Below are 20,775 nucleotides of genomic sequence, written 5' to 3' on the forward strand. Positions count from 1 at the left end.
GGTTCGACGTCCGCGCACGGACCAATCCATTTGCTACGACAACCCAGAGCCAGCTGCTTCCCCATTCCCTTCTACGCCTCAATTGCTGTGGACGTACGGCCCAAACATCTTCTGACGCCGTCATATTCTCTATCTACATCCGGCCACTTCCTGATCTGCATTTTCAAGATGGGCGGCGGTGGCAAAATCCCGTCTGTGGAAACTCCCTCCCTCGCCTTCGAGGCATGTCCATGACTGACCACCTAGCTGAACAGATACCCAAAGCATGTCTGGTCGCCGGCCGGTGGCTGGTATTCTCAGCCGTCCAACTGGAAGAGTAACACACTCATCGCTGGTGCTGTGCTGTTTGGCATCAGCGCTATCTTGTTCAACATCAGTGCCAACATCGAGAGGAGACCGCGGATGCCCGAGCCGGGGCGATTCTACCCGAGCAGATAGTGCGTCGCAGACACAATTTGTGATTCACGGAGGTGCTTTCTAACGATTTGTAGCTGGTCGAAGCAGATAAGAGAGCATGAGGCCGCCCAAAAGGACAGTTCGTGATGGCTCGTGGGAGGACAATTGAAAGGACAGAGGCCGGGAGTCGATTTCCTAGGCCAATAGATTGACGCAACTGCCGCTTCTATGCAAGATGGGTGTTGATTATGATGTTGTCTTTCATTGGAGGGGTATATCTGGGCAAGTCGTCTACTAAACCTTAGAAGTCTACGAGGAGAGGATGGCGAGGCAACTGCTACGTATGTATATAGAATCCCGACCATCAGCTCAATCAGCAGCAGTAGTGCCCCATTCACAAAAACAAAATGTTCGCTTTTCCCACCATAATCTCTCATGCGGATGTGCACCACGTATTCACAACCTCTGTAGATATAATTCTAAACGTTCCGCAACACGATCTCCGTTCCAGCGCTCTTTCCCGTCTTGTCCTACCGTCCGGATTGGCATGCCGATCTGTTCAATCGCAAAGCTCGCGGCGACGGTGCCCCAAATCGCCGCTTCAACCAGACTCTTATCCCTTGCAAGGGCGACAGCTAGACCGCCCAGAAACGTATTACCGCCTCCCGTTGGATCCTTCACTTTTTCTGGGGACTGGTGATAGGCTGGTAACCAGCACGACTGCTTTCGCGTAGCGATGTAACATCCCTCTCTACCAGCCCTGACGACGATGGCGCCTGGACCGTCCTCGACGCCGATTCCGGAGGAGAGCCACTCGTCGGCGCATCGTTCGACCATGTTGCGGTCGACGGCACCGCTGTCGGGCAGGGACCCAGAGATTCCGAAGAAGGCGCACAGTTCCATGTGATTTGGGGAAACGACTTCAACGTTCCGTAGTGCCTGGCGTGCTACGTCCAACTGAGAGGGAGTGCACAAATCACTGTGGTGGCGAGTTGTTAATATAGTCTTCACAATACTAGCTGGAAGAACCATGCCACATAGCATGAGATAAAGGGACAAAGAAAACTTACGGTACAGGTTCCCATATGAATAGGGGTCGCTTCGACACATCGACGCCGAGTTCCCGACTTCTCCGCCGTAGTATTCCTTCAACTTGCTCTATACACCTCGACGGCGAGCATATCAGATGAAAGCTCTTAGATAACAGCATTTCAGGCATCAGATCGGTGAATTCCAGTCGTCGTTTCGGGGTCAGATATCTGAAAGCTTCCTAAAGTCAATATCTCCCTTATATCCCATTTGTAACCTCATCATGATGGATGTTCTTTGAACTTTCGGCAACTTCGAGGGCGGAAAGCAGAACTAACCTCTGAAATCGTGCTCACCGTACTCGTTCAGTCCTCTTGTTGTTAACCGGTCGGGTGTCTCGCGCATCAAGCAGTACGTCTCCCACTCAGTGAGATAATGCCGTAGTGCTGGTGGGAAATCCGAGCCACAATCCACAATCCAGCCCACTGCTCTTGACAAGACAGGCGGCGAAGAGAATATTCGAGCCCCAAGCGCCGAGAAGGATCCTGCGCCGCCAGGAATGTTTTGTACCGCAGGTTGTGGTGGTGGAAAATGTATTTCATCTGCAGGACGGGAAATGACATGTTAGCCATTGTTTCTCTTCTTCGTGCTGTATACTGTTTTCACAGTTCATGGAAGACGAATTGCGAATCAAAGGGGGAAAAAATTACGATTGTTGAAGGCACAACTGAAGTGCTGGGTGATTCGGCGATCCATGTGAATTAGATACAAACTTGGAACGCACCTATTATGAACATGCCCAAGGTGACAAAATCTAAACCCATTCTCCGAGGGCTGCCGTTGTGCATGCTGCGCGGGCTGCCATTGTAAGGGCTTCCAGGACTCCCATTTTGGAGATAGTTTCTCGGACTGCCGCCATTGAGTCGAGGATTTGGTCTATCCACATCCATGACCATGTCAGTGGGAGCAGCCATGGCTCAAAGGCGGCAGTTTGGCTCGTGGTTATTTTTGTAGCAGAAGTAGTGATCGCAACAGTTGTGGTCGCAAATGGATCTTGTTTTTTTTTAAGAAAAAATCACGGAAGCCTTAATAATAGGAACGAAGTAGATGTTCTCAGCCGCAAGTTTGTATTTATGGGTTCTTGGGATGGCGACGCCGCGAATGAACAAGTACCTTCCCAACTCGCATGTGTTGGACCGTTTTGGCCGTTTCGCAAAAGGGTGCATACGAAAAAGAGGACCCCAATGCGACCTCATGAGGCATTCTCCGGCCGGAAAATGCGAGCAGAGAGACGAAAGGATAGGGAATGCCGATAGCTTTTCAAGTCAAACAAGTTATGGACGGGGAATGTGGCGTCGGCGGCAGTTGATAGTCTGGGACATGGTATGGGCTGGTTCCGGCCGCGACGGGGGCGTAAGAGCAGCCGCAAGAGACAGTAACAGGCGGACGGGTGGCAGCCAGCAATCACCGCCTTGACAATGGAGTGGCAGAAGCCGCATCATTTGGCTGGAAACTCGATATGATTTGGGAATCGCTTCTGGAGCCCGTCAGATCCAGCACAGCATGGTTTGCAGTGAGGGATGGGCTACGCGCGGGAGCGTGACCCAACGAAGACGACAGGTCATGACAAATGTGTCGCGGTCACAGGCAAAGGCAGATTGACGCAGAGCTGATCGGCAATTCGCTGAGTAGCCGACTGGCTGGCTCGTCGTGGGATGAGCATTTGCTCCCACGATGGCGATGAGCAAACGTAACAACCAAGAGATTGCCCGACGGCGGGTTAGCACGTCATTGGGGTCAGGGAGAAGAAAAAAGAAGTCTTGGTATGGACCGGATTGGATCAGCGCGCCGAGTGCATGAGCGGGTGCAGGAATGGGCGGGTACAGCGCGGCGGGGAGTAGAAGAGTCGGGACTAGCTACAGGGAGGGGAAAAGGAAAAAAGCTTGGGAACGGAAGAGGAGGACGAAAAGAGCTGGGCACGAGGTGAAATCAAAGCTTGGCTCTGGTTGAGGATGAAAGTCAGATACTCGAGCACGCGGATTCTTTAATAATAGAATTATCAGAGTGTGATCAACGAGGCAAGGGGGCTGAGTAAGTTCGTGGCAGGTGTCTGGCCACTGCACAGAAAGACACAAGAAGGGTTAGCGCAGGGTTGGCGCTCCGTGGGCTCCACTTTGCACAAGTCGTGCATTATTCAATGCAGGACGGCTCTGTGCGAGGCATCCACGCCTCCCCTCCTCAGGCATCAAAGAGACGGACAGTCCGCAGGTCACGTGAGTGGTTGGGATCTGCGAGCAGAATGCCAAGGCCGCCAGCGCCGCACGGACGCTTGCCCTCTCCCAGCCTGTGTCCTGCGGCGTGCTGTGCTGTTTTCCGTTAGGGGAACTCTGGACGGAGCACTCTGTAGTAACGACTTAGGGACTCAGCGGTACTAGTCTGCTTCCATCATCCATCTCTGTCTGCCTGGAGAAACATTGTCTTACCTGTGTAGTGTCATCACCACTCGCACCCGTACGCGTCCTCCCTTCGTGGCCTGTGTTGCATGCTTGCTCGATCTTCTTCATTCTCTGATCTATCTCTTCCTTCTTTCCGCTCACCTCAAACGAATCCATTTTGAGTGAGCTGCGCTGCTTTCCCAATCCCTACAATTCGGCCAACGCACCATACTCCTGTACATCCAGGACCTACCATACGTCAAGCTCAACGATCCGACCCTCCTCTCCCCCTTGCGTTCGGCGCACCCTTCCGACGAGCCTCGCAGCTTGTACTACATCATGGCGACAAATAATATGCACAACCTGACGACCCTGATAAAACGGTACGCATGACGGCATCGCTGCTCTTTCCCCGTTCCTTCCTCTGTGACGACTGCCATTTGCTCTTTCCGCAATCACGTACACCGACCCAACATAGCACTTGCCCCATTGACCATGACGAAAGCGGCAGCCCCAATGGCGACATATGCAGGTGCTTCCGATGCTTCTGCTTTACCCGACGCTCCTTCTTCGACTGCTCCCGCATCGCCCTCAACCGCCAAGAGACTCTCAGCGCTGCAGAAGCCCGTGCAGCTTGCGGCATCCGATGATCATGTGCTAACACGGCTGGTGCGTAGGCTCGAGGCAGCGACATCGAGGTTGGAGGACATTGCGTCTTCCGCGTTCGAAGGACAGATTGAGAAGAGTCAGGATGCGACTGCGAACGGCGTGCTTGCATCCGGCATAGCAGCCGCAGGCACCGTCGGCAGCCACACGTCTACCTCGACTGCGAATATCACCCAGGCCCCAACTCCAGTTGCTGCCGCACCAAAGGAGGAATTGCCGGCAATCGTGGAAGAGTTTGACAACTTGATCAAGCCCGATCTGAAGGCATACCATGAGCTGTCCAAATCGCCGGCAATAGGTGGACTTCTGGGAGAACAGGTACGCAATTTGACACACGCCATGATTGATATCCAGCACGTGGAATGGACACAGCTGACAAGCTGCAACTGGTACACAGTCCGACTCCGTGGTCAAGGCTTTCGAAGCCCTCCGACAGTTCTTGCTCGTCACCACCAAGGCGAAAAAACCGGATGTGACCTCGCAGACGTACATGGACACACTGAAGGACCTGCAGTTGCACATGACCAAGGTTGACGACATACGGCAGAGCAACCGAGCGAGCCCTGTAGCGGATGGGCTGGCTATGGTCGCAGATGGCGTCGGGGCTCTCGCCTGGGTCACCATTGATTTCAAACCGGCAGACTGGGTGAGCGAGTTGTTTGGCGGTGCCCAGATGTATGGCAACAAGGTGCTGAAGAAGTACAAGGACACGTATGGCTCTCCATCTGGCGCGTGATATTTGCGCGTAAATACGACAAAGACTGACGAAGTTTGGCAGGGACGAGGCTCAAGTGGAGTGGGTAAAGTCATTTTATAAGCTCATGCGCTCGCTGGTCTCGTACATCAAGCAAAGTCATCCTAAGGGCGTGCAATGGAATCCCCAAGGCGTCGACGCAGCTCAGGCTCTTAAGGACATCCAATCCGGTGAGATAACCTTATCCGTGCCTCCGCCTCCCCCGCCAATGCCTTCAGGTGGAAGCATTCCCCCTCCTCCTGGCCCTCCGCCACCGCCGGGCAGCCTGCCTCCTCCACCCGCGGCCAAGTCCAACAGGGCCCAGGCCGATATGGGTGCCGTCTTTGCAGATCTTAATCGGGGTGAATCGGTTACAGCTGGTCTGAGGAAGGTCGACCCGTCACAGATGACTCACAAGAATCCATCCTTGCGTGCTGGTTCGACAGTACCTCAGCGAAGCGACAGCTCCTCATCCGCTGGACGAGGAGTGTCCCCAGCGCCTCCAGGCAAGAAGCCGAAGCCGGAAAGCTTGCGCACTAAAAAACCACCGAAAAAGGAGCTGGACGGCAACAAATGGATCATTGTACGTTGCTTTATCTCCTTCTTACTCAGCTCTAAGTTGCAACGATCGCAACAATACTGTATGTGGACTGACCAATCCCTGACAGGAAAATTTTGAATCGCCTTCGGCACCAATCGAAATCGAAGCCGAGATTAATCATTCGATTCTTATAACCAAGTGCAAGGGCACGACATTGCGTATTCATGGCAAGGCGAACGCTATTTCCATCGACAACTCATCCAAGACTTCGCTTATCCTCGACTCACTTGTTAGCTCCGTTGATGTCATCAAATGCCCTTCCTTCGCCATCCAGATTCTGGAGACGGTCCCAACCATTCTGCTTGACCAGGTCGATGGTGCGCAGATCTACTTGAGCAAGGACTCGCTCAACACGGATATCTTTACCAGCAAGTGTACCAGTGTCAATGTCAACTTGCCTCCACAGAACGAGGATGATGATTATGTTGAGGCTCCTGTACCGGAGCAATTCAGGAGCTACGTAAAGGACGGTAAGCTTGTGACCGAGATCGTTGAGCATGCTGGTTGAATACATCAACATCCCACCTTTTCCGACTAGCAGATGGATGTGCCGCTGTTCTCATTCCACAAGAACGTTTGGAACACCAAGGGCTTGCGATGGAAAGCTCGACACCATTGGGAGAAAACCGAAAGATTCTTGGGCAGGTCATTGTGTATAAGTACCGTGTGTGTCGTAGGGGTTCTTTTTGACCGTCGATATTTGTACGTGTATAGTCTACATTCTTCGGTTCTCGCTCATTTTTCCACGCATGGTTATTATGGGTTGGATACCCCTAAACAGCTTCTAGTCCTGGGAGCGAGCAATTATCATAAACTGTGCATTGGAAGTATGTTGATTCTCCACTAAAAACTTATGCCAAAGACCAGCGTTTAATGCGCTGAGAATCTGATTGCGTTAGCCTTTATTGGTTACCTACGAGTCATCAGAAGACGGCCAAGTCTCAAAAGCATTGATGCGTCCATTTGGTTTTTTGACCTCCCACAGAGGTAGGGAAGCTTTCGCCGTTCTTCAAGTATCCTGGTGGGGGAGGGGGTTTGAATCCACGGTATTGTGTGCGCTGGTCAGAGGAGCGGGACAAAAGGACCATGGACAGATTATTGCATTACAGCTTTCCATCTATTGTACACGCCCACAGATGCAAGAAAAAAAGAAAGCATCACAGCGCGCTCTTTATGCAGAGGCGTGGGGAAGATAACAGAAAAAGGCGTCAGTCCGCATGTCTGTCGCCCCGCGCTCAAATGCCGTACACACCAAAAAGATTGGCCGAAAAAAAAAAAGAGCCTAAAACACCGTCCCGATGCCTGCAGCAATATGACATAAAAATTCGTACGAGATCGAGAACAAAGGGGGTAGAAAGGGGTGGGGGGAGAACTAGAACCAGAACGCTCAGGTGCCTTCGATACAGAACAGCCAAAGCCGGTCGCTCTCAAATGGTCGTGCTCTTTCGTTCCGGCGAGCTAAGCACCTTGGAAAGATGTCCGAGCTCGCCGTCCTCCCGGACGTCGTCCACAGCCCTCACGTGCGGTGTCGTCTCTGCAGCCAGGTTCAACGCTCCGAGCTTGTTGGTGGGATCGTCGATTTCGAGTTCCTCCGGTTCCCCCGTCAACACGCTTCCCTCGTCCTCATCCAAGATCATCGAGCCTTCAAGGCCGGGCTCCATGCCTTCCTCCGCGTCTGGCAGATTCTCGTCCGTGCTACCCTGCGAATAGAAGCTCGCGTCCATGTCCTCCGCCGTGCCGTCGTCACTGCGCACAGACTCGTCGATACTGGGTCGGTAGTGGTCACCGTCCTCTTCATCGTACTCGCTGCCGCTTTCACTGGCGGAAAACTCGTCGATATCGAGAGGTCGATCGCGCCAGTAATTGAAGTCAGTGTATTCTTCGCCACCCTCCTTGACTAGCAGCCCCACCGGGGGGAAATAGTGGTCGACTAGCTCGCGCATCGTGACGTAGCTTGTGCGGTATTGGTCCGACGCAAGGAGGTGCATTGAGACCTCGGCGTTGGAGTTGATGGTGAAGATGCGAGTCGAGGGGATACTGACGCTGCGGTAGCTCATGGCGTCTGTAATGCGATTTCCGAAGCCAGCATAAAACGGAGTGCGTGGCCTTGACTGGTTTTCCATGCCCGGAGGCTGAAATAGCGACATGATGTCCCGCAGGCAGGCCATTTTGAAGACTTCGGGCTTCCGGAGATACACCTCTCGCCGTAGAGCTGCATACGTGCGATCTGGACTCATTATCACAGCCCCGCGTGGTAACCGGTAGCCTTCTTGAACAACACCGTTCAAGTAGTTTCGTGTCATGTCGGCTTGTCCTACAGATCGCGATGTGAGATACAGGAGGTTATACCCATTGTTGGCAATGTCTGTGTATAGCTTTGCTACTCCCGCATGCGTCCAGTCACGTCCAATTGCGTTGAAAAGATGTCCAAGAGCATCAGATCTATGAATTCGCAATTAGCATTTTCGTCCTTGTTATGGCACGTAAAAGAGGGCAAATCCTGCAGGTAGAGTTGGACTGCGAGATTCCCGAAGAGGTCTGCTACGCATCTACCAAGCTCTCTCAGCACGGGAAAAATGGAAATGAAAGCATACTTAGTGATTGTGCCATCAATATCCGAGATGACAATCGGGACGTCGTGTCTCCAAAGGTACAGATATGCAGGACACGTGCTCTTATTGACAGTGAATGTCATTGGGTTGGCGCCTGGCTTAAGATTTAGTTGCTTGAGCTGGTCGCTCGTCAATCTTAGCGTCTTTGCGTAACTCTTTGTCTGGCTGTGGGTGGTGCTGTCGAGAGTGGGCGAGTCCGGCGGTGTTGAGACACCTACGGCGCTGTCCGAATCGCGACGAATGCGATTTGCTGAATCAACTTGATGTGTTTCTACAGCACCTATTCCGCTACGTGCATCTTCATCACTGTGATAGCCAGGGTCTGAGATCGCGTCGAATGATCGTATCGCAGCTGAGTATTTCAATGCTTGCAACCCGGCTCTTCTATCTGCTGCGGCCTTCGCCTCCTCGCTGTGATACACCCAGATATTTCCTGACTCGTCTAATCCGATGCGCGAGCCAATATCGTAGTTTCCAGCTTCCTCTTCCGATAACTCTTCCGCCAGTACTCTGCGCGCGAGGGCCTCTACTCTGATCGCATCCCCATCAGAGTCGCCGTAACCCGACATGTCTAGCATAAGATCGCCATCCTCTGTGACTTTGGAGGCAATATTGGCGCTCCACAATCTCTTCGACAATGCAGTCGCTTTGAGAACAGCTTCCTGAGACGACCGTCGCTCTGCGTCCATCCCCTCCGAGGATTTGTTATCGATTTCGGAAGCCAATGAATCTTTTTTTCCAAGCTGGTGCACTATCGACGTGCGTCTCTTGTCAAGAGTCTCATCTGTAGCCGATCGGGTGTTCGAATCTCGCGGGTTTGTTCCACCAGGCCACTCTCCCGAAACAGACTGTCTCTGCTGCGGTGCCGCTACTGGTTGACCCGTAACCGCCAGCGCATTCCGATCTGCAGCGTCATCGCTTTGGGACAGCGACGACCTGTCTTTGTCCGGTGAAGTGCTTCTCGCTCTCCGCGTGTCCCTCGCAAGATCTAGCGGCTCCGGTTCGGGAAGATGCAGACTAGGTGATTTTTCAGCTGGAAGTGGCTGAGGACTTGTCTCAGGGGATACAAGCGGTGATGTCTGCAGATCCTCTGGTATCCTCTCATTGGTTTCGAACACAAAGAAAGCCTCGCCGCCCTCGCCCAGCTTCATGGGCAGATTTGTCTTGACATCGTTGACTGTGAATTCAACCTATTATGCCGAGGTTAGCGGGTATTCACGCAAAGCAATGCCGCTGCCAGCATGCGGAATCACAAAGCCGCACGAGATGTTCTCTTACCTTCTTGTCTGAAGGTCTCAGAATCTGGTATTTGCCGAAGCGCACATGGAAGGGCGAGCAAGCAAGAGTGCCATCGTCGTGCTCGACGACAATGACGTCGATGGCTCCGCTGAGCGTGGCGGGATTTATACTGTTGTACGTCTGCTTGATAGAGCCGTACGTCGAGCGGATGATATTCATGGCGGACTGCTGCCGGGCTCCACGGGAGCAGCAGCGCGAGGCGTGGTACGCAGTTGCGGAAGCAGGGGAAGGGAGGCGAAGACGGGGCGACTAGAAGGAAGTACTAGAACAAACAACAGGCACAAGAAGAGGAAGGCCACTATTGTGCGTTCCTGCGGCAGTGTATGGAGAAGACAACGGCAAGGGATAAGAGTAACCGGGGCTCAACCGTGCGTGGGAGAGGTAGAGGAGCGATGACCAACCGACGCTGGGGCGCAAAATGGTATACGAATGGGTTCGGGCTCGGCGAAAGCGAAGGTGACGTTACGAGGACGTAAGGGAAGAAGAAGCACGACAGAGAGCGAGAAAAGGACCGTGACTCCACCACAGACTGCAGCAGCACATGTGAAGATACAGCACAGAGAGTGAGAGGAAAGAGAAGGTAGCGAACGGATGAGCTGGTGGGATTGATCCTGGTTGAACTGACGTTGGGCATTGCGGACGGGCGTCACCGGTGCGGGCATCCGAGCACGCCCATGTGAACGTGACCAACGCCATCGCTGACTGGCGACTTGGACGTGCCGCAGCGCGCACGGCGAACTCACGAAGAGCGCGAACGAGACGGCCTCAGTTGAGGCAGCAGAACGCGCACTGTCAGCGTGATTCTGTGCAATTGAATTGCTGCGGGCAGCGTCGACAGATGAGTTGATGAGCGAGTTCAGATAGAGAGTACTGCCACTGGGGTGTAAAAGACGCTCATGAAAACATTCGCGTCTGCGCCGTTTTGCAATGCACGCTTGCAAATTTTTGTCTCTTTCCATTCTGCCCCTAATTTTTCACATTTACTTTTATTTTTTGGGGGGAGATCGTATTGATGTCGATACGTGAACGTGAGCCAAGGGCGCACGACGACGATGAGGGGACAGACACTGGTTGGGCCTAGGGGAGTACCCCCTAGCTTTTGGCAGGTCCCCCCCCGCAATCCCTCCGCCCGTTCCACTCTTCCGGGCGCTCTCCTGCTGCTCTTCCTCCTGCGCGTTTCGGTCGTCTCCCGCCATTCACAGGCCTCTCAAGATTTTCAGGCGTCGCACGACCTTCCAGCCTCTCCCATCCCACCCCGGTCAGCTCTCGTCGGCTTGGCACCACCTACACCAAACTAACGCATCGCACTTGCAGTCTACCCGCTTGGACTGCTGCTGTGCATAAATCCTCGTCTATCCTCTCAACGCCCACTCATGTCCCGTCTTCATGTCTCACCTTCTAGTATAATCCTTGCGGCGCTGGCCTTCTCGCTCGCCATCTATCTTTCGCACAAGACTTCATCCATGGAGGCGGCAGCGCCGCTGCTGCTTCGCCGTGACGAGTCGCTTTTGCTCCTTCACCCGCTGCTCCCTCCCTCTGGCACAAGGTTGTCCGAGATGGAGCGCTTCATCGCGTTCGTGCTAAGCAACTTCAGCACAATCGCTATCTTCTCTGCGCTGGGATGGTGCGTTTGACCGTCCTTTGTGTTGCTGTCACGCCCGGCTTGTGTTCGACTGTGCTGACTGTGCGCGCCGCTGCAGGTTGACTCTGCGAGGCTACAATGTGTTGTCGAAGCCTTCACAGATTCTAATAGATCTTCTTGGTATTGAGGTCCCTTCGACCCCGGTGTTGGCTCTCCACGGTATCAAGGCCGACGGAGTCATTTTGAACTGGAAGGCACCCGACCTGCAAAAGTCGTCGGGAATGAAGTACGCGCTTTTCGTTAATGGCATCAACGGTATGGACTCCCCCGATATTACCGTAAGGTCTCCGTGCAACATGCTTACTCATACGCGCAGTCAGCGAATTGTCTCCTCTCGAAACCTTGATTGCCGTCACGGATCTAAAACCGTCCACAAACTACATCATCCGCGTTGTCGCAAGCAACTCGCTCAACTTTTCAACACAAAGCGAGCCGATACATGTTCAGACGAGAAGCGCCTCTTCGCAAGACTTTTTCCGCAAGCGAGACGGCATCGATCACACTCCGGACGAGCCTGCCAAGGTCGAAGAAGGGGTGCCGTCGGTCCGCTCATACAAGTTGCTTGGCGACACTTCCGCTCAACAAGCCACGCCTCCGACAGTAAATCGAGAGCACAGCGGCAGCATTTCTCAGCACAGGAAGAGCACGGGTGCGCGGCGGATCTCAGCGGCTGCAAATCAAGAGCCGGGTCATGCCGCACAAGAGGCGGACGAGGGTGAGGAGACGGTACGTGAGCTGACCGCCAAGCTGGACAAGCTGAACCAAGAGATCGAAGCTGCAAAAGAGGACATCACAAGGGAGGACGAGGAGTTTCAGGATCAGCAAGGGGCTTTGAATCTATCGAGGAGCGAGCTCAAACAAGCCGTCACAGACAAGGAAGGCGCGTCGAAGGCGCTGAAAAAGCAAGTCGCAGACCTTTCAGGCCAGAATAGCTCCGCGCAATCTAAGCGCCAGGCAGCAGAGAGGCGTCTGCAGGCAAAGCAAGACGAGCGCCAGAAGCTTCGCGATGACATCAAGAAATGGGAGAGCGAGATGGTCACGCTCCGTGCCGATGCCGCGCAACTGCTGGAGAAGAAGGTGCTTGCGCGACAGGAGGCGGACAACGAGCTCGAGCGGCTGCGGAAAGAGCTGGCCGACCAGACGGCCGCGAATAAGGCGATGGAGGAGGAGGTGAGGAAGGCGCGTAGCGAGGTCAAGCAATTGCAGAATCAGAGGGACCGCCTGGATCAGGAAGTTGCCGACGATATTCGCGCACCGGCACCGACGAGACAAGGCAGCGATGCGGAATGGGCGGTGCGCTTGCAGCAGTTGCAGAACTACTACACTCGTGCGCACCAGCAGCTCGAAGCCGCTCGCCACTTCGCCATGCACGCGCAACTTCGCCAGCAAGAATGGGAACGGAAAAGGGAGGCTGAACCGCATCTATTTATACCTATCAACGTGCCCAGCATGGACTTCGCGCCCCCTCGCCGCCGCGACAGCAATCGCAGATCGCGCACCATGAGCCTACGCAACACAGAGCTAAACCCGCAGAGCTCGCCATTTGAGATGTCCAGCCCCCCGCCGTATAGCGCTGCCGTGTCGAGCATATCTCCAGCATTTGCCTCTGTGTCCCCCTTCTTTAACATGATGAACGGCGCTCCGATGGCCCATGACATTACCGCTGGCATGACCCAGGAACAGGTCGACCAGCTCACCGGTGGAGGCCCTACGAGCCCCTCAATCGCGGGTGCTCTGCTTCCATCCGGATTACTGGGCGACGATGAACCTTCTAGGCTTAACAGCGTGGCCTCTGCTAGTTCGAGAGATTCACCCATGGCATCCCATGCGCTACCAGGGCTGGGTGCACCCCAAACCCTAGAGCATGTCAACAAAGATCCTGCTTCGCCTGATTCAAATCCAAGTCGTTCACCAAGTGTCTTTGCCAGCCCTAGAGAAAGCTCGACACATCTTCCGTTCAACTTCAATTCTGAGCACGTGTTTGATAGCGACAGACGTTCGGTGAGGTCAAACACCAGTTCGATGAGACCAGCAAGCACCATGATTGGAAATACAACCACAAAGTTTGCGCATATATTTGGCTTCAACCGGCAAAGAGGAAAGACTACATCCGATGAGGGCCCTCCCTTAGGAACTTTGAAGCATTCTGAAAGCCAGTCATTCCCTCGACAAGATCTTGCTGACATTGGTAGCGCGGCTACCCGACGCCGTGGCAGTCACTCAGGTGGCACCTGGAGAGACCAGCTGCAAAACACGTTCTCGAGAAGCGCTAATAAGGAATCCGTGGGCGAGTCCCTCCCCGCACCACGGAAGCGTTTCGGCATCTTTGGACCGAAGATTGAGGACTCGCCGAGCTCGCCTCGACCGGGCTCGACGGCTTCTTCTGAGCACCAACTGCCGAAACCTTCTGCTGATGGCTCATCCCGTTTTGGATGGGGCGCTCCCGGTGATCCATTTGGTCCACGAAATATTGGTGCTGAATGGGGGCTGGCAGCCGCGAGCTCATGGTCACGTCACCCTTCACGACGGCCATCTGTTCATGGTTCAGCTCATGGCTTTGTAGTGGATGATTCGCTTCCAGATCCAGATCCAAACTTAGCACCTCCTAGACGACGCGAAGCAAAGCTCGCACCAATCGGTACGCGACCAGCGTCTCAAGTATCGACCAACTCAGCCGACAAGACAAAGCTGAATCCCAATGCACCGAGCTTCAAAATTTCCATCTTTAATCGGGAGAAGAAGCCGGGCGATGAAGCTGGCGACAGCGTAGAGAAGCCCAAAAAGGGCAAAAATAAGAAGGAGCCCCCCAAAGAGAAGGATTCACGAAGCGCGAGCCCAACCTTGCTCGAGCCATCGTCGCCTAATCCTCCGTCTTCTCATGATGCGAACGACCTGTCTCCACCTGATGGTCGTTTCTCCAAGGATGGGGCCCCTTCGATCTCGACTTTTGACACCGCTTCTGAGCCACGAACCTCGCTAGAACGCACGCCGTCTCGTGCGAGCGAAATGACACCGAAAGAGACTTTCATGCAGAAACTCAGTCGCAAGTCGTCCGCAACTATGTTCCAATTTCCTAGCTTCACGAAGGAAGGCAAGTCTCGCTTTTCAGCTAAAAAGGGCCCTGCACTGGCATCGACGTCAGCCGAGTTGATTGGCGGAACACCAGACGAGACCGACGAGGAGGGTAAGACCGCCAGTGGCTTGAGTCCCTTGATTGGCACAACTAGCGCTGGGAAGGAGGCGAAAAAGGAACCGTTCAGCTTTCGTAGGAGTTTGACGGGCCGCAGGAAGGGAGATAAAGCACCCAGCATGCAGGAGAGCGAGCGGGATGAGGACGAGGTTGAGATAGAAGAGGAAGTTGGTCCTGGAGTTCCCGCTATGACCTCCGCTCAGTAAGGAGTAATAGTTCTTACTGCACGGCTATAAATAGTGATGAAATATACACATGTTTGTTTATTCCTAATGGGAATGTAGATGATTAGGCACGTCCACATGTTCATTCCTAGCTTTATGCTCTGAAGCCTTGTCAGAATTGAGGTCGAATAACTTACAAACAAGTGCTCAATACGTGTGAGCTTAGAAGCTAACGACTGCGGATTTTCGTGAATCTGTTTTAATTCAATGCTACCAAAAGCGACGAACAATTCCTCCATTGTTAATGTATTGCCTGGCTACCACTTACATCCCTCTCAGTCTTCAAGACTATAAACACATAGAATGGCCTCTGGTCCAAATTGGCTTACCGTAGAATTCTCATTCAGTCTTCACATGCGCGATAAAAATGTCACATGATATCACGTGATAGTAATTCTCAGACTAGTCCAGAAGCGGTGATTTGTTGTTGTATCGTCACGATATACACATCCTATCTCTCCAAAGTCCTCATAACGCTTCCTCTTGTAGCGCGATGGACTCCTTTAATCTGAAAACCGCTTCTGCATACCTTAACAATTTGCTTCTTGCACGTGGGCTTTTGCGCAATGGGAAACCCATTGAGTTTGCCAGGCCCTCAAAGGGCGAGGGCGGCGCAGAAGCTACAATGGCCCAGATAATCAACTTAGTACACGACATGATTCTGCGAAGAGATGTGCGACAAAATATTCACTCTTGACAGCGTTTTATTCCGGATCTCGCTAACAAATGCGCAGCGCGAACAAGAGCAACGAGAAGCACTGGCCGAAACACTCCGGTCTCTGCGCGGCGAGGCGACGCGAAATGCACAAACTATCGATCGCCTAGAAATGCGCAACGAGGATCTTACGCGCCAATTGTCTCTGGCAAACTCGCAAGAACGCTCTGCAAGAAGTGCGCTGCGCTCCGCCGAGGCGTCCGTGAAGGCGTTGAGAGAAGAGATGGCAAGAATGAAAGCGACAGTTCAGCAAATACGGATATCATGCGCAAACGACGTTCGCAAGCGCGACGTGCAGATTCAGAGGCTGAAGTCGCACCTGACCGCCCAGCAAAGAGGCAACAAGACGGGACTAGTCGGGGCGAGCATCACGATCACTCCTGGGGTCACGGGAGCAAGCGTTAACGGAACTGCGTCGAGACTAGGCGATGCGCCCGATGTCGACGATCCGGAGTACAATCTCCGCCAGGAAACCACCGAATTCCTTACGCAGCTCAGTCAGAGCCTCAGCGATGAGAACGACAATCTGATCGGCCTCGTGAGGAGCACGCTGTCCACGCTAAAAGAGCTTCAAGGAATACCAGACAATGCCGAGCAAGCCGCCTTATCCAATGGTTCTGAAGATCAGGGCAGCGATCAGCATATGGTTCACACGCTGCCAACTTCTTACGAGTCTCTCGCGATTGACATGCACAATGTCCTTGAAAACCTGCGAACGCTCTTGACCAATCCCAACTTTGTGTCCATTGATGAGGTCACTGCTCGAGAAGAGGAAATTGCACGGCTACGTGAAGGGTTTGACAAGATCGAGATTCGATGGCGCGAAGCTATCGCTCTAATGGACAGCTGGAGAAAGCGTATGATGAATGGTGGCGACACCGTGAATATCGAGGAGCTAAAGCATGGTCTGGGACTAGGTTGTGGTTTCGGAGCTTCAGTCGCTCTGCGAGATCACGGCGCAACGGATTCCGAGGCCGAAGATGAGCCAAGCTTTGAGGAGCCTGCAGACCTTGCGGATATAGAGGAGGTTCCGAGCATGGTTGAGTCGGTTGACTTAGTCCCTAGCATTATTCCAGACGATGGGAAGTCGAAGAAAAGCTCGGCCGCCTACAAAGCACAGCCCCTAAAAGAAAGCACCGGCAATGCAGTATCACCGAGGAAGTCTGCACTAAAGATCCACAAGGATAAAGAGCCACCAAGTTCAGAGAATGCAGAGGAGAGACTGGGTTCAGTGACGCGCCATCCGCGGAATGGATCAACGAGCAAGCCTAAGCAAAGCTCAGCAACAGGAAATGATAAGGAACCATCACGCATTCCACGCAAAGTATGTCGCAAATTTTTTTTTCATTTTGTCCATCACCTAGTTCAGATGAGGATATTCGGAATCGATTGAGAGCTTAAAGCAAGCTCTAGAAATTTATAGAACAAGTTCACTAACGCTTTACAGACAAAAAAGCGTTTAAGCTCTCCTCACCCACATGGAGAGGAGCGAAGCCCGAAACGTAATTCGAGTCCCAAGCTTACCATGCAAGAAAAACTTAATATTGCTCAGGCAGAGGCAGAAGCTGCCGCTGTAGCCGCGGGCTCGGAAGTTGACGAGCTCGATATTGAACTAGAGGGGCTGGAGCACGATCGGGTGCGAAAGGGTGAGATTGAAATCCCCAAGCCGAGGGCAAGGAGAGATCTTGCGAGCAATTCGAGGAAGACGAAGATTGGGGGACGACCAAAGCGAAGGAAATCCACACTAACGCCAGAGGAATTGGAGAGTCTGATGTTCGTGAGTTGATCGCGGAGGGGTCGTGACGGCCGGAGTTACAGCATTTGATAATGCTCGCAGTGTTCATAGGCTTGTCCTTGGTGTCGGAAGCAAGATACCCCCTTTCTGAGTGCGCATAATTACAAGCCAGGTGACGATTGATCTCCACCGTATGCGTCGTGAAGTCTGCGAGTGGAGGACGTGAGCGGCTTAAAGCTGTCAAGGGGTTGAGCCGGACGAGAGGCATTTTGATTGCACAAAATCGACATTGCCGCCGTTCAGTATGCAGAGCATCAATCCACCTGCTGCCAACGTGCAGAACCTACCTTGTTCAGTGCCAGTACGCGGCCTTCCGCTGCCCATCTCGTGATGCAGCACAACGGCATGCAATGCAAGGCACGCGGTATGGACCAGTGAGGAGACAAGCACGGGAAGAGGCATTGTCAACAAATTGATGGCGTTTTTCCCGAAAGGGTAATGGCCGCTAATTTCTTCGACATGTATTATGCTTCTAAGCGCTACGCTAGACCAGGACGTTCACGGCAATGAATATGGACACTGACCAGATCTCCGAGGGCAAGGGTCAGGTATCGGTTGGCCGAATCGATCATCTTCAGGTAAACTTGAACGGACGGTAGGCCAGACGGCACAAACGACACAAGCAAGACTCATGTGCGACGTGGAGGATATCCTAGCCAGACTGTAGAACAGCGCAGTTCCATTTTTCACAGGTTTGGAAGGACGGACGGTCGCGTACCGTCCAACAGGCTCGGGCAAACATTGAAATGCTGAAGTGGCCTTCCAGAAAGCCGTCGTCGATCCTCTCGGGGAGGTTTACAGCTGAGAGGCTGGCTCCATGGCATGTCCATGTCCGGCTCAAAAGCCGCTTGACCAGCGGCAGGGAAGTGCGCAGATGGTCTGTCGAATCTCGTCGACAGCATGCAGGTGTTGAATGCGTGATGTCGGACGGGAACAGCACGGTCACTCACGCTCTCAGTCGAGGCGCAGACGGTGATTGGCTGGCGGGGCTCGGCTGGCTTTGCGGTGCCCTGGCTGCCCCCAAAAGGGCGACGTGCACTCGCTAGCTTGGGCGCGTACAGAGCCACTGGCCCAATGGTCGTCCTCTTGGCATCTGCGCAAGACCGCAAGGGCGTGGAGTTCGGCCTGATCGACCCAGCAAAGCAGAGTCGGTCACGCAGGTCCACCAGCGGACGACGGTTGCGTGCACATAAGATGGCCGCTTTCCTCGCCTCTCGCTCTCTTCTCTTCTCTTCAGCAAGCTCTCAACCAGCAGAATAGTGTTTTTGTTTCTCTTTTTTCTTTTCTCTCTGCTTCTAATTCCTAAGAGCCTGGTGCTCGTCTCGCCAATTCCCCCTCCACCAAAATATCCAACCAATCTTTTACTATCATACTAATTAATTTGTCGCCGGTCGACGTACGCAACGAAATAATTCACTATTCTACTTGCTCATCAGCGCTATCAGACAAGTTTCAATCACCGACTTCTCGCTAATCTAAATCAACCCCTTGAAAATGGCTACTCTTCAGCTCTCTTTCACTCTCCGCACCACCGCTCAGTGCAAGTCCGTACACTTGCTCGGATCATGGGACGGCTACCAGGGCCAGCTCCCACTTTCTCGCGATACCTCCAAGTCTGCTGGTAACTGGACTGGCACTTTCCGCTTCACTGGTGGCACTCTCCAGCAGGGCCAGCGCTACTGGTACTACGTAGGTTTGCCCCTTCGAAGTTTTGGTAGCAGGTGACAGAACGCTGATACATGACGATAGTACATCATGGACGGCTACCACTGCACTCATGACCCAGCCAAGCAGTCCGTTCTTGAGCCGACCACTCAGCGCAAGCTCAACATCCTCGACGTCCCAGCTGGCTCCGCCAAGACCACTTCGTCCAAGCGCTCCTCCCGCCGCACTTCCAAGGAGATTCCTCAAGGCCGTGGCGTCGCCCGCGAGGACATTAAGTGCCCAAAGCCGTACAACCCAGCCCAGACCGCCAACATCGTCGCTCAAGGCTACAACCAGACCACCGTTGATGAGCTCACTGCCCGCTTCGGCTATGCCAACATGGACGACGACTCCGAGATCGATTCCGATGCTGACTCCGATGTCCCATCGCTCACTAGCTCTCGCAGCTCCAACAGCTCGTCCCCATCAAGCGTTGCTTCCGACGCCAGCAGCTGCTGCACCTGCGAGCGCTACGGCATCACCCGCTCTGGCAACCGTGTCAAGCTTGACTGCGGTGGCTCCCGCTGCGGCTACTCCGATGATGATTCCGACTGCGCCTCCGAGTACGAGACCGAGTACAAGAGCCGAGCTACCCGACGACATGGCGTCGTCATCCGCGCTTAGACGTGTAGATGAACTACTGCCGAGAATGGCGGCATCTTTCCTCTTTTGAGAGCTTCCTGTTCTGGACCTCTCAGATGACACTCATTAAGATGTTTCTTTTATGTGGTTCTTCGTGGCAGGAGACGATTCTCTGTACATGGGAATGTAATGGTCGAAGGAACCCTTTCGTAGACGTGAGTGCTTCCGTGTCGGCTGGCCTGTCACGGTTGTCCCCATGCTAAGAAATGGTGTCCGCTGTTGCGACTACATTTCGAACGCGGCTTCGACAAGCTGCTGCAACTCACAGGCTGTCACTCCGGACAGTGCCGAGAGACCCTGCAGTTTAACAACCGGGGATGCAGAGGAGGAAGAAGTGGACTCCGGGGGAAGGAGTACGTTAAACCAGAAAACTAGGCCAGCCAATAGCCAAAGATATACATGGCCCTGTTCTTCTCAAAAGTCTTGTCCCTTCCTGCTTCTTTTGGTCCTTGGCAACTCCGATATTTCGTTGTCCCCCTTCGTGACGTCGACTTATGTCTCTCGCTGCCCGCATCGATTCTTTTATCGTGGCGTTTAGTAGGTGCACTCGCGATACCGAAAAGGACCATTGGTTCGCGCGGGGGGGGGGGGGGGCCACACGCCAAGAAGAAGGGAGGGCAGTGTGGGGCTGATTATGCAACGCACGATGTTAAGTGACGATTGATAATTTCGTGGGATAACGATCGGTTTGCCGAATATTATTCCAGAAATACCAACATCAAGTCTCGACGAAGTTGTTCGTGCGGAAGATGCGATCATCATCATCATCATAGTAGCCTCGTTGCGGGGATGTTCACCGCGCGTACGGGGTGCCCGACTCGTTTCGGTGCCCCCGAAAGCCAGCGACCCTGATACGACTCGACATTTTGTGACTGATTACAATTCTGGCGCAAACACGATCCACGCCGGGGTTTATTGCCTCAACAACGGTATTGCGCTCTCGGAATCATAATGCGGTGATCAGACGCGAGGGCAACAAAGGCCTGTACCGTGAAACCGCTGTATCACACCGTATCATCAGACGGTGCGCTTATTCGCCCTCCACAGCAGACAATGCTTGGTGCGAAGGTACTGCCGCCAATGACCACCCAC

General features: G+C 53.5%; 7 protein-coding genes across 7 annotated transcripts; 5 read left to right on the plus strand and 2 right to left on the minus strand.

The window, feature by feature from the left end:
* Positions 1-12: 12 nt before the first annotated feature.
* Positions 13-895, plus strand: PV09_00661 (uncharacterized protein). Its single transcript, XM_016353434.1, has 3 exons — positions 13-191; positions 255-437; positions 492-895. Exons 1-3 carry the CDS (start codon positions 169-171, stop codon positions 541-543), a joined length of 258 nt encoding a protein of 85 aa, XP_016218587.1. The 5' UTR covers positions 13-168; the 3' UTR covers positions 544-895.
* On the minus strand, positions 637-3,424 carry PV09_00662 (uncharacterized protein). Its single transcript, XM_016353435.1, has 4 exons — positions 2,210-3,424; positions 1,764-2,027; positions 1,467-1,662; positions 637-1,375 (listed from the first exon to the last, which is right to left on the minus strand). Exons 1-4 carry the CDS (start codon positions 2,397-2,399, stop codon positions 853-855), a joined length of 1,173 nt encoding a protein of 390 aa, XP_016218588.1. The 5' UTR covers positions 2,400-3,424; the 3' UTR covers positions 637-852.
* A 383-nt stretch (positions 3,425-3,807) lies between these two features.
* On the plus strand, positions 3,808-7,134 carry PV09_00663 (uncharacterized protein). Its single transcript, XM_016353436.1, has 5 exons — positions 3,808-4,243; positions 4,538-4,844; positions 4,924-5,237; positions 5,305-5,842; positions 5,928-7,134. Exons 1-5 carry the CDS (start codon positions 4,200-4,202, stop codon positions 6,366-6,368), a joined length of 1,644 nt encoding a protein of 547 aa, XP_016218589.1. The 5' UTR covers positions 3,808-4,199; the 3' UTR covers positions 6,369-7,134.
* Positions 6,890-10,401, minus strand: PV09_00664 (uncharacterized protein). Its single transcript, XM_016353437.1, has 3 exons — positions 9,751-10,401; positions 8,455-9,662; positions 6,890-8,302 (listed from the first exon to the last, which is right to left on the minus strand). Exons 1-3 carry the CDS (start codon positions 9,928-9,930, stop codon positions 7,288-7,290), a joined length of 2,403 nt encoding a protein of 800 aa, XP_016218590.1. The 5' UTR covers positions 9,931-10,401; the 3' UTR covers positions 6,890-7,287.
* Positions 10,402-11,101: 700 nt separating this feature from the next.
* On the plus strand, positions 11,102-14,959 carry PV09_00665 (uncharacterized protein). The gene is made up of 3 exons (XM_016353438.1): positions 11,102-11,395; positions 11,472-11,668; positions 11,730-14,959. The coding sequence occupies exons 1-3, from the start codon at positions 11,145-11,147 to the stop codon at positions 14,807-14,809; spliced, it is 3,528 nt and encodes a 1,175-aa protein (XP_016218591.1). The 5' UTR covers positions 11,102-11,144; the 3' UTR covers positions 14,810-14,959.
* A 325-nt stretch (positions 14,960-15,284) lies between these two features.
* Positions 15,285-18,335, plus strand: PV09_00666 (uncharacterized protein). The gene is made up of 3 exons (XM_016353439.1): positions 15,285-15,500; positions 15,562-16,866; positions 16,990-18,335. Exons 1-3 carry the CDS (start codon positions 15,321-15,323, stop codon positions 17,326-17,328), a joined length of 1,824 nt encoding a protein of 607 aa, XP_016218592.1. The 5' UTR covers positions 15,285-15,320; the 3' UTR covers positions 17,329-18,335.
* PV09_00667 (uncharacterized protein) lies at positions 18,316-20,103 on the plus strand. Its single transcript, XM_016353440.1, has 2 exons — positions 18,316-19,026; positions 19,087-20,103. The coding sequence occupies exons 1-2, from the start codon at positions 18,832-18,834 to the stop codon at positions 19,663-19,665; spliced, it is 774 nt and encodes a 257-aa protein (XP_016218593.1). The 5' UTR covers positions 18,316-18,831; the 3' UTR covers positions 19,666-20,103.
* Positions 20,104-20,775: the final 672 nt, after the last annotated feature.

This window comes from Verruconis gallopava (assembly GCF_000836295.1).
Source record: "Verruconis gallopava strain CBS 43764 unplaced genomic scaffold supercont1.2, whole genome shotgun sequence".
Lineage (NCBI taxonomy): Eukaryota > Fungi > Ascomycota > Dothideomycetes > Venturiales > Sympoventuriaceae > Verruconis > Verruconis gallopava.

What these genes read in the sequence shown, in the direction of transcription:
- PV09_00665 (XM_016353438.1), top strand. Translation starts at nt 11,145, where the DNA reads ATGTCCCGTCTTCATGTCTCACCTTCTAGTATAATCCTTGCGGCGCTG. An exon ending in ATCTTCTCTGCGCTGGGATG is followed by an intron (nt 11,396 to 11,471) that starts GTGCGTTTGACC and finishes GCGCCGCTGCAG; the next exon opens with GTTGACTCTGCGAGGCTACA. An exon ending in TTTCGTTAATGGCATCAACG is followed by an intron (nt 11,669 to 11,729) that starts GTATGGACTCCC and finishes TCATACGCGCAG; the next exon opens with TCAGCGAATTGTCTCCTCTC.
- PV09_00666 (XM_016353439.1), top strand. Translation starts at nt 15,321, where the DNA reads ATGGACTCCTTTAATCTGAAAACCGCTTCTGCATACCTTAACAATTTG. An exon ending in ACATGATTCTGCGAAGAGAT is followed by an intron (nt 15,501 to 15,561) that starts GTGCGACAAAAT and finishes ACAAATGCGCAG; the next exon opens with CGCGAACAAGAGCAACGAGA. An exon ending in CATCACGCATTCCACGCAAA is followed by an intron (nt 16,867 to 16,989) that starts GTATGTCGCAAA and finishes AACGCTTTACAG; the next exon opens with ACAAAAAAGCGTTTAAGCTC.
- PV09_00667 (XM_016353440.1), top strand. Translation starts at nt 18,832, where the DNA reads ATGGCTACTCTTCAGCTCTCTTTCACTCTCCGCACCACCGCTCAGTGC. An exon ending in GCCAGCGCTACTGGTACTAC is followed by an intron (nt 19,027 to 19,086) that starts GTAGGTTTGCCC and finishes ACATGACGATAG; the next exon opens with TACATCATGGACGGCTACCA.
- PV09_00661 (XM_016353434.1), top strand. Translation starts at nt 169, where the DNA reads ATGGGCGGCGGTGGCAAAATCCC. An exon ending in GGCGGCGGTGGCAAAATCCC is followed by an intron (nt 192 to 254) that starts GTCTGTGGAAAC and finishes CTAGCTGAACAG; the next exon opens with ATACCCAAAGCATGTCTGGT. An exon ending in CGATTCTACCCGAGCAGATA is followed by an intron (nt 438 to 491) that starts GTGCGTCGCAGA and finishes AACGATTTGTAG; the next exon opens with CTGGTCGAAGCAGATAAGAG.
- PV09_00664 (XM_016353437.1), bottom strand. Translation starts at nt 9,930, where the DNA reads ATGAATATCATCCGCTCGACGTACGGCTCTATCAAGCAGACGTACAAC. An exon ending in TGAGACCTTCAGACAAGAAG is followed by an intron (nt 9,663 to 9,750) that starts GTAAGAGAACAT and finishes TCGGCATAATAG; the next exon opens with GTTGAATTCACAGTCAACGA. An exon ending in ATTGATGGCACAATCACTAA is followed by an intron (nt 8,303 to 8,454) that starts GTATGCTTTCAT and finishes GCGAATTCATAG; the next exon opens with ATCTGATGCTCTTGGACATC.
- PV09_00663 (XM_016353436.1), top strand. Translation starts at nt 4,200, where the DNA reads ATGGCGACAAATAATATGCACAACCTGACGACCCTGATAAAACG. An exon ending in GTGGACTTCTGGGAGAACAG is followed by an intron (nt 4,845 to 4,923) that starts GTACGCAATTTG and finishes ACTGGTACACAG; the next exon opens with TCCGACTCCGTGGTCAAGGC. An exon ending in ACGGCAACAAATGGATCATT is followed by an intron (nt 5,843 to 5,927) that starts GTACGTTGCTTT and finishes AATCCCTGACAG; the next exon opens with GAAAATTTTGAATCGCCTTC.
- PV09_00662 (XM_016353435.1), bottom strand. Translation starts at nt 2,399, where the DNA reads ATGGCTGCTCCCACTGACATGGTCATGGATGTGGATAGACCAAATCCT. An exon ending in CTTGGGCATGTTCATAATAG is followed by an intron (nt 2,028 to 2,209) that starts GTGCGTTCCAAG and finishes CCCGTCCTGCAG; the next exon opens with ATGAAATACATTTTCCACCA. An exon ending in CGGTGAGCACGATTTCAGAG is followed by an intron (nt 1,663 to 1,763) that starts GTTAGTTCTGCT and finishes GACTTTAGGAAG; the next exon opens with CTTTCAGATATCTGACCCCG.